General features: G+C 33.4%; 1 protein-coding gene across 1 annotated transcript; it reads left to right on the top strand.

Annotated features, from left to right (window-relative positions):
• Nucleotides 1-951: 951 nt before the first annotated feature.
• LOC115230384 (60S ribosomal protein L32-like) lies at nucleotides 952-5,350 on the top strand. The gene is made up of 5 exons (XM_029800588.1): nucleotides 952-1,146; nucleotides 2,665-2,790; nucleotides 4,877-4,975; nucleotides 5,007-5,159; nucleotides 5,192-5,350. Exons 1-5 carry the CDS (start codon nucleotides 952-954, stop codon nucleotides 5,348-5,350), a joined length of 732 nt encoding a protein of 243 aa, XP_029656448.1.
• The last annotated feature ends 5,483 nt before the right edge of the window (nucleotides 5,351-10,833 follow it).

Raw genomic sequence — 10,833 nt, 5'->3', positions numbered from 1 at the left:
TACCCGTTGATAAAAGCGGACTCTAGCATTGCCACCTCGACTAATTCCGACTCAGAGTTATGTCGATATAAAGTATGGCAGGAGTACTTCGGAGTCTGCTTTACTTGCTATTTAGACGGCGATTCTTTAAAAAAATGTTTCCGACGACAATCGAGTTTTCCGTCCGTTTTTTTAGTGCCATTAGGGATGAAGAAAAGATCATTTCTCTGACAAACAAACATATTTCAGAACTTTCTCGTCAAAAGAATATACCCGTGGCAGGATTAGTAGAAGTAGCATCCAAATTTAAGAGATGACAGAAAGAAGAAGGATATTAAGGAAAAATAAAAGACTATAGAATAGCAAGAGAGGATATAATCGAGAAAGAAAGGGCAATATTGACACCACAGGGCACTATGATGACAATTAGGTTTTGTTTCCATCTGGAATCAGACTTGTTAGAATAGAATAGTTTTTTATTGTTCAAGAAAACCAAAACCTAAAAACAATAAAAAATCATTAACGAAATCTTTTTTTATATTATGTAAAACTATTAGTCAAACTTTAATATTTCCAAACAAAAAAGATAATTAATTATTTTATAAATAATTTTTTTAATAAACGTATAATTTAATAAACTATTGCACGTTTTTTTGATTACTGTTGTTGCTGTTATATATGGGTGTTACAACTGTCGATAAAGTGCTAAAATCATATTATTTTCATTTTTTAGGGAGATAGACATTTTGCTCGGCAACCAACCGTGTTCTTAAATAAAAAACCTTCGAAGATAACAAAAAAACAGAACCTTCGATATGTCAAAAACGTAGGACTAGGAATAAAGACTCCACCCGAAGTAATTTTTCATAATTTACAATATAGGCTATTAACGGTACATATATTGACAAGAAATGCCCATTTACTGGAAATATTTCAATTAGGGGACGACTCATCAAGGCCACAATCAAAAAAATGAAGATGAACAGAACTATTGTAGCTGTCCGCCCCAGTCTCCATTATATTCGAAAATATGGAAAATATGAGAAACGTCATCAAAATATATCTGCCCATATGTCTCCTGCATTCAGGGATGCTAAGGAAGGGGATATTGTTCTCTTGGGAGAGTGTAGACCTTTGAGTAAAACCGTCAGCTTTTCTGTTCTTAAGGTTCAGTCTGCGACTGGAACTACTAAGAAGAGTTTTACTAAATTTTGATTCAATAATTCTTTCTTTTTAATTTTTGGACTTGTTTTAATTCAAAGATTAAGTGCCAAAGCTAGAGTTTGAATCCAATACGTATTCAAGGCTAAAGGAAACCATGGACCAGAGAAGGAGCCAGCCCCTAAACGGCGCTTGGCTAAACTGTTATCCTTGTAATACAACTGGCTGCCTTCTTAATGATGAATCCGTAAGAATTGGGGTTTGTCTACCCGTTTATGCAAAACACCAATGCCGCTGCGGGGTGTGGATCGACGAGTTTGGATATCACTTTTTCTCATGCCGATACGGAATTGGACGTTTCTCACGACATTCCGAACTGAACCAGATCATCTGTTGATCTCTCCGAACTGCTGGATTCCACATACAATTGGAACCTGCAGGGATTTTCGTAGAGGACGGCAGAAGACCCGATGGGATGATCACATTTCCATTTCAGAGGGGAAAGTGTCTGGTTTGGGACGTCACGTTTGTGAACTCCTTTTCCAATCAGAATATCGAGTTGTGTATCGAAAAACCGGGAGCCCCGTCTGAACGGGCTGAGAAGAGGAAGAGTGAGAAATACGCTGGAATTGGGACCCGTGTGAGCACCGGTATTTAACCGAACGAATATCTATAGCCATAGTCAGAGACAATACTCTGGCTTTTTTTTTGTTTTTTTTTGAAAATATACTCTGGCTATCTGCCAATGACCATTTTTCTTTAGTCCTTTTATTAATAAAATTAAGTAAATATAAAACTAAGATAATCGGAGGCTTTTTCTTTTCTCAGTAGACTGCTAATAATGAGTTATAGACAAATTAAAAAACGTTGCCCGAGCCTATCGTGAGGCCATTAACTAATTTATAGCTCTCTAGATCTTTGTTTTTTAAATGTTAGTATTTTGAAAAAAAATTAGTGAAGATTAATAATCTTTCTAATTGATTGGATCAATTATACAGTCATTTAAATACACGCGACATTATAGATTGTATTATATTTGATTGAAAATCTGATTTAGTGAAAAATAATAACTTTTATTAACGGATTAGTTGCTCCAAAAGGGAATAAATCTTAATTATTAACTTTTCTTTTTAATTTAAAGCCGATGAAATTAAAAATGTCCAAAAATTTATTTATTATTCAACTTAACATTATAATAAATTATTTCACTAATATATCTTAGAAAAATAAAATTAGATTATTATTAATATTCTGAAATCTAAATAAGTATTAAATAAAATAATTCATTGAATGGTCTAAAAGCTTTTAATGGGAAATTGTTTTGAAATTTTCAAAAATAGAAGAAGGTTGATAAAGAAAAAAGTCATTATAGTTGGTGACAGTAATATTGGAAAGACATGTCTTTTGACTGTTTTTTCCAAAGGCGCATTTGTTTTGACACATGTTCCAACAATTTTTGAAACTTATGTTGCCGCAATCGATCTTTTTTATAAAAGAAAAGTTTGTCCTGTTATATTAAAAAAGGTTCAAATGTCATTCTGGGATACGTCGGGATCTGAAAGCCATGACTTAATTCGTCCAATATGTTACAACGACGTTGATGCAGCTATCATATGTTATTCTATTGATGATCCTCTGAGCCTCAGTCACGTAATTACAAAATGGAATCCTGAAGTTCGTTTTTACTGTAATAAAGTCCCATTCTTATTGATTGGCAACAAAAAAGATAAACGAGAATTTAGCGAAAATGAAATTGATTTTATTTCATTAGAAAAAGGAAAAGAATTTGCAACAAAAATAGGAGCTCTAAGGTTTATTTTTCAGTCATATAAATTATAGACATTTTGAATGCTCTGCGCTAACAAATGATGGAATAGAAGAAATATTCGAAGCGACAGCACAAGCGACAATAAATCATTCATATTTATGGCTTTGCTGTTGTTAAAAACATTTCTGAATCACGAATTATTTTCAAGCTAATTAATTTCAGAATTTAATATTTTTATGCATGATTATTTTTTTAAATTGGTATGATTTTTATTAAGTAATAGTTTTTGTATTAGATTCGTTTTAAATTTTTAAAGATTTTTAATCAAATATTTTCAAGCCAAATACCAATTATTTTAATAAATTACTTTAATTTAGTCTCAAGTTTGAATCAATTAATGCTCTTTTAATAAAGTTTTCGTAAGAATCAAATTCAACTATCATGATTTTAATTCAAATTTTTAAAACGTCAAAAAAGAGAAAGTTTTCCAGAGATCTGACCTATTGTGTTTCACATGCGTTGTCATGGCTGATGACATCACATATAGTTGATAATCATTCAAATTTTTGAAACGTATATTACTTCTCTAAGGGATGATTCGATTCCAGTTTCGGTAACATTGTTAAAAAAATTGCTTCAAACATTGCCAAAAAACTCTACTTTGCGGAATTATTTGTAACCTTTGAGAATTGGTCTACTCTCTCTAAATGCAAAAATATTTCACGTATGCAAGTAATTGCAATTGTTAGTTATACGTCGAAGATGTTTGAAGAACAAACTATAAAAAATTGTTGGGCTAAAATAAATAAAGGTAAATTTCGAGATGAAGGAGTCAATTAAATATTGATGATTATAGCGAAAATTAGATCGAAGACTTAATTTTTAATAAAGTACCACCTTAATTGTAGGTTCCTTGATTTTTTACCAATGATGTCATTGCTAGATAAGATGAACATTTATCAATCCATTTTAATTAAATTATAATAAGTGGAATAATATTTTATTTAAATAATATTTATTTTGGGTTTCTCCCCTTTGTTTCCAATTCGTCTCCTTCTGCCAGAATCATGAACCGGGATGCAGCGTCCATGTACTCGACGGAAAATTATTAATTAAATCTGTCAGTAGCAGGTCAACATTTAAAATATATTATTAGACTCATCATAGAAACTAAGATAAACTGTATTCGTCAAATACTTTCAAAAACAACAAGTAATGATTAATTTCTAATTTATGCATCTTCCCTTAGTCGATTCTCCTCATTTTCGAACCAGACCCAATCTTCTCGATGGGCGCACTCATCCATTTCACAGGGCCGGATTCTCGGATAACCACTGACAAAATGTAAGCTCGTATGTGTCCTTAGAGACCAATTGAGTTGCGTGATGTTTATAGAATTTACTCACAACACAGTCTTATATTGGTACCAATGGTACTATAGCTAGATAAGAAAACTGGTTCCAAGCACAAAGCACTACACGGAACAATTTTTTAGAGTATCAGAAATATGCAGTTCGCTAAAAGGGGAATACATGTAAAATAAACGAAAATATAGGTAAAAAATGAATTCAAATAAAATTGTTGACAATGATAAAAATTTACCCGTTTCGGCAATTGATTTGCACGTCTAAATCGCGATAGACTTCCAACAGTCCTTTCACTGGCTTCATATTTTAAATCACTAATAAGATTTTGGGTCTAACTGTTCAATATTTTAGTAATTTATGGTTCATAGTCAAAAAATTCATTAATAATTTTAAACAAAATTTGCTAGCGTGTGAGTCAATCAATGCTGAAAGTAGATTTTGGTCAAATTTGTATCATTTATTTGATAGTTCAAACAAGATTTTTTTAATAATGATGGAGATTATAATTTATTTTAAAATTAATTTTAATTAATACAAATAAAGCACGTTTGATTTTACGTGATTATGGTGATATCTTTCGCCAGTCTTAATTTTATATTAGACAAAGCCACTAGTAAAATCAGTCAATAATATAAAAATCATTAAAAAGAGGACCAAAAAATTCGTTCGCCATCAATCCGATAGATTTGCACGTGTGAAGGTATAAGACTTTTATTTTAATCTATAATTAGAAAAATTGGAGGAAGCCGAAAGGTATTGACAATGTGGTTCGCCAGAGATGCAAGGGAACAAGGAGAACCCCAAAGATAGGATATGGATCGAATAAACGTACCAAGAAAATGCTTCCAAACGGCTTAAGAAAATTTCGTATAAATACCATTAAAGTACCTTTTATTATCTAAATTTTTCATCGAAGGATGTTGATATCCTTCTAATGAATAATGGGAGATTTTGTGGTGAAATTGCTGGAACTATTTCCAGCCGTAAACGGAAGGCTATAGTGGAAAGAGCTGATCAATTGGGCGTTTACATAACCAATAGAAATGCCAAACTTCGAACTGATCTTAAGGACTAGTTTAATTTTCAATTTTTCATGATTTTAATAATTTTTGATTTAACTCTCCTGACAGTGATGGCTGGCTACTTTGCAGTCGGGAAAAATGTGTTTTTAAATAAAATTATGTCAGGGGAAATTTCTATCAACAATTTCAAATTAAAGCTTTGTAAGTAAAAATCATGAGAAAACTTGATAAGATAAATATTTTTATTTTTTAAAAAATCCAAATTTTAACATTTTTAGGTAGGACTATTCAATTATTTTTATATTTAAGCCATCGGCAAATTGTTCAAATTATATCCTTCCTTTATTTTCAACTAAAAAATTTCTTAAAATAGAGTCTGGATCTGTTAACCAATTAACATTACAAAAAACATCTTATAAGACCACCGAAAATAAAAAACTTAACGTTCTTATTTTACGTTTCATTCATACTAGTAAATTTTTAGTTTTAAATAAAGTTTCATTATACAGAGCAAAAAATTTTTAAGGAAATATAAAAATATGTTTTTTTAAACTGATTATCAAAATTTTTAGCTAATAAAAAAATAAAGTTTAATATTCTGACTATTAGTAGTTCCGCATTTTTTAATCGGAAATATGAATTGCTATTTTAAGGATTTTTTGACGAAAATTCCTAATTTAAATTAAAAACGACATTAGATTCCACTCAAAAATGGACAATACTCAAGAAGTAAAAAAATTAATTGCAAGTAGCTTCGACGTTGTTTGGCAGAACATCAGTGATCAATTTCAATCTCTATCTCGTGTAGTATGCAATGTATTTAAATCGAGTTTTTAATAATTCAATTTAGAATATTGCTGCTTTGTATAACAAAGATGAGATTCCAAATAATTTTAACAATAAAGAGAGAGATGAAGTTATTTTAGGACATCCTTTCATTACTGAAGCCATACATAAACCATTTATTGGTATTTCCCAAGTTTCGTTTGGAGAACCATACACAAATTCTTCAAATATAAATTCAAACGATAAAGATTCAGGTTTCAAGCATTTTATTGTATATTCCTCATATAGAAGTTCATTCTAAAACAACAAATGTATTACAATCATCTGTCCTCGAAAACATAAATAAATCTAGCGATTTACAGGAGAATATTATAACTTTCCATAATGAATCCGACATTGAGAGCGAAAACTTTTCAGAAGAAATAGAAAGAAGTAATTTTTATTTTGTATAGTATACTAGAACTTATAACCTGTGTATTTGATAAAATATCCAACGCACACATATATTCACATCCTAATGTTAACGGAAAAATCAGTAAACAATAAAATAATGATTTTAGTTGTACCTGAACCTGCCCCTCCTGGAGTTCGAAGGTCCTCAAGAATAAAAATATCTGGCCGCGATCACATTATTGGAGAAAGAATTATCTATGATAAAAAATCAGGAAATATTAGAGGACTTGAAATAAACAAATTAAATTGTATTATCTTTAAAAATATTTCTTAGACAAATCAAAACTAACGAAAAAATCTAACAGAAGACAAATTAGACCGGATTTTACAATTTGTCAGAAAGAAGACGTCAAGAAAAGTAGCTGTCTTCAAAAACATAATAATAAAATAGAATGCATTGGATTAGCAAATGCAACTGTGTACGACCATGGAAATTACTTCACAGAAACAAGATATCAAAATACAGAAAATGAAGATAAAAATCAAACAAAATTACAATGCGGTGAAATAATACTGAAATCCAAATCGCTAAAACCAATGATCTTTTTGCAAAATTCGAAAATAGTAACAGTACAAACAAAATTAAATTTAGATCTTTATTGTACGCAGCGGACTAATTAGTGTGGTTATAAATAATTCTTCTGAACGTAAACTAAAATGCGGAGACTATTTTGTTGTTCCTACAAGTTTGAATTAATAAATTGCAATAAATTTTAGAAAATTGGTATTCAATAAAAAATATGAAGAAATATCCCGCTAGAATCTATTTTATTGTCATTGGGGATGAACAATTGAATCTTTAGTTTTCTGATTATTAATTAGTATACTTAAAAATTAATTCATTTTCAAAATAACAAAATTTCATTTGGTTCCATCTAAGGATATATTAAATATAAAATTTTTTCGCAGTAAAAGAATCAGTATAAAACAATCACATTTTTTTCAATGGAACTCTCGAATAATACTCATTGCGTTATTTCTAAGAAGTTTTCCCGTTGTCTTCGAGACAAGGAAACTGATCTTCTTGACGGAGTACGGCGTCTGCGTCTTCATAAGACGGAATGTCTTTACCAAAATAAATAAAAACTGATCTTCTTGACGGAGTACGGCGTCAGCGTCTTCATAAGACAGAATGTTTTTACCAAAATAAATAAAAACTGATCTTCTTGACGGAGTACGGCGTCTGCGTCTTCATAAGACGGAATGTCGCGATTTCAACATATTTTTCCTTATCATTTAAATTACTTGAGAACAAATTATTAACTTTCTAGCATTCGTATTTCTTTTGAAATATCAGTCGTTAAGTCATTAAAATCAATATTAACTTTTCGCTAAAGAAGATTTTTAATTAAGAATTTATAAATTTTGCTATAAGCTGCAATTGCTTAACTGAAATTGGATTCATCTTTGTTTCTATTCTCGTTTTTACAAAAGAAATACTGTTCTGGGTAACCTTTTCTAATTCAAAAAGTGCAAATTGAGCATGGCTGGATTAAGTTTTTTCTACCGGGGACTTTTCTGAATCGAAGTAGTGTACAGATTTGCGAATTTTATTTAACATCTGTTTTTATCACCCAAACCACCGCGGCTATCTTGTCGACCAAAAAAAGCTACATGATTTGAGTTTCACGAAATCAGCGCGACATCGAGAAATAAACGCAACAATTTAAAATGTTTTCAAATCAAGAGGATTTTTATTCATTTGAGCCTAACAGTCAGATGAAACTACGGTCTTCCTCTACAATATTTTATTATCGTTCTAATCATATCAACGTTTTTAACATTAAATGACGAATAGGGTGTCCAATATTTGTCATACTCTGCATTTTTTGATCATAAACGTTTTTATCAACAAAATTATTGTTACTATTGTTAATTTTTGTATATTCTTAACCAGAGAAAAATTTTTTAATGAAAAGCTCCAATTAAAGATTAAGAAGAAAAATCATTTTTGCGATATTGACCCCTTTACATGCACATCAGCAACTCTCAATAAGCCAATCGCAGTTGAGGAGGTCATCCAAGCTGCCAAGAAGCTTAAGAATTGTCGGGCAGCTGGACCTGATAATATCAATGCAGAACTGATCAAGTATGGTCCAAAACTACTCATGGAAAAACTGAGATGTTCGCAACCAATGACCTGCTCTCACTGGGCTCAGGCACACTCATCCCGATACAAAAGGCCAACAAAACCTCAGAACCGGTGGAAAATCTCCGTCCCGTAATACTACTAAACACTCTGAGAAAACTTTTCTCACTCATTACACTCGGGCGCATGACCCGAACTGTTAATGAATATCTCTCCCCCAGTCACAGCGGATTCAGGGCTGGAAGATCCACAGCTGATATAGTCTGGAGTCACAGATGGCGCTGCGCTGTCCAGCAAAAATTTAAAAAAGGCTTTTGGTATCGATATGTCAAAGGCTTTTAACTGTTCCGTCGTGACCTACTTATCGGGGTTCTGGAAAGCTTCCTAGAGGTGGATGAAGTGAGAATGATACGGTTACTACTTGCTAAGACAGAACTTTCTGTTCGTATTGGGTCAGTCTCCTCCAGGCGGTTCAAAACGAATGTCGGCACGCCTCAGGGAGACTCTCTCTCCCCCTGCTATTTTTAATCTATCTGGAAGCCGCCTTGAGAGATTTGAGAACTTTCTATAATGATTCTATCATCAAAATTGTATATGCCGACGATGTGGACATTGCCTCGGACAACATAGATGATCTAATCCATCTACTAAACAATTCCCCACGGGTGCTTAACAAATGGTTCCTGATAATTAACACTTCCAAAACTGAATTGACGGAGATAAAACGAATGGACACCAGAATTGGCGAAACATAGAGGAACGCCAACAAACTCGACTCCCTACTTGGAGATAGTGAAGACATTTCTTGTAGAAAGATGCTTGCTACCGCGGCTCTGAGCAGAATACGTAAAAAATGGCTCCAAGCTTGGCCGATAAATCGGGCCCTCAGATCAAGGCTTTATAATGCATTCGTAAAGCCTGTTCTACTATACAACTCATCAACATGGGGGATCTCGGACACTGAACTGAAGACTATAGACTCTTTTCATCGTAAACAACTACGTCTCTTACACGGAATACACTGGCCATCAAAAATTAACAATCTATCTCTGTATAAACATTACGATGCTACGCCGTTGTTTCAAGAAATCGTTGGAGGCCGGTGAAAATTATTTGGCCATATTTTGCGAATGGACCCCAGAGCTCCGGCCAATCGGGCAATGGACGATTATTTCTCCGAACATGGAGACAAATAACGTGGAAGACCTAGATCCACTCTTCCGGCAGTTCTGGAGAGGGATCTCAAACTTCATGGCAAAAGTTTCAAAAACTGGGACGACCTAGAATCTTTGCGGGATCTCGCCCGCAACAGAGGGGCATGGACGAGGATGGTCCAGAAGATTGTTTTGCTTGTGACACGTGTGGGATTATAACTTTGTTGATGTTCCTACGGAATGTGTTAATAATAATAATGTAAAGTACTTGGCTGTTCTTGCAGAAACTTTCAATCGAAATTCTTTGCCAGAACTATTATGATTTCCGTGACTTATTTCTGCAAATCATTCTTGTGCAGTCATTAGACACTAGAAATCATTATAATTGATCTTCTTTTTTTTTTAAACTAAAATAATTGTTAAGTAAGTAAATTTATGATGTTAATTCTTTGATTGAGAGGACGCGCGAATAGATAGGCAGTTTCCGCGCAATATCGCGAGCGAAATGCGCTGAAAAAGCCAACTAGACTCACGTCTCTCGTGACTCTTCCTTGAGATCATCAAGCCGATTTCCGAAAGGAACTCAAGAGCTTTTGGGCCGATTATCCCGCTCGTTTCGAAAGCCAGGGGGACGAAAAGGCAGGTGTTCTCCAATGAGGCATACTTTGTTATTTTTTTTGTTTCGGCATGTGCGGAGGCTGAGCCAGGGCGGGAGGCAGAGTCCATGAGAGATGACGAGGAAAACGAGTCGACACAGGTCACGTCCCAAACGAGAGCGAGTCCCCCCTTGAACGGGAATAGCGTGGACCCGTCGGGACGTTTTCCGTCGCCACGGTCTAAACCAACCGGCTCTAGGACCGAAGGGAATCCAGCGGCGTTGAGCGCGCGCTTGACAATATCATTCAAGGCGGCATGTCTGGGTATACGGCCGGTACTGATTGATCTTCTCAGTGGTTTTCAATGGTTGAAAAAGGGTCACAATTTGTTTCCAACAATCTGGTATTCAAATTCTAGACACATCTGATTTACATTAAGAATCTTCAGATGGAAATGA

The sequence above is a fragment of the Octopus sinensis genome, unplaced genomic scaffold, assembly GCF_006345805.1.
Source record: "Octopus sinensis unplaced genomic scaffold, ASM634580v1 Contig15464, whole genome shotgun sequence".
Lineage (NCBI taxonomy): Eukaryota > Metazoa > Mollusca > Cephalopoda > Octopoda > Octopodidae > Octopus > Octopus sinensis.
This window is presented reverse-complemented; position numbering and strand designations above follow the sequence as displayed.

Excerpts from the sequence above, each read along its gene's own strand:
- LOC115230384 (XM_029800588.1), top strand. The coding sequence starts at position 952 with ATGAAGATGAACAGAACTATTGTAGCTGTCCGCCCCAGTCTCCATTAT. Across the intron at positions 2,791-4,876 it reads ATCCTCTGAGCCTCAGTCAC|ACAAAGCCACTAGTAAAATC; the intron begins GTAATTACAAAA and ends ATTTTATATTAG. Across the intron at positions 4,976-5,006 it reads ATAGATTTGCACGTGTGAAG|AAAAATTGGAGGAAGCCGAA; the intron begins GTATAAGACTTT and ends ATCTATAATTAG.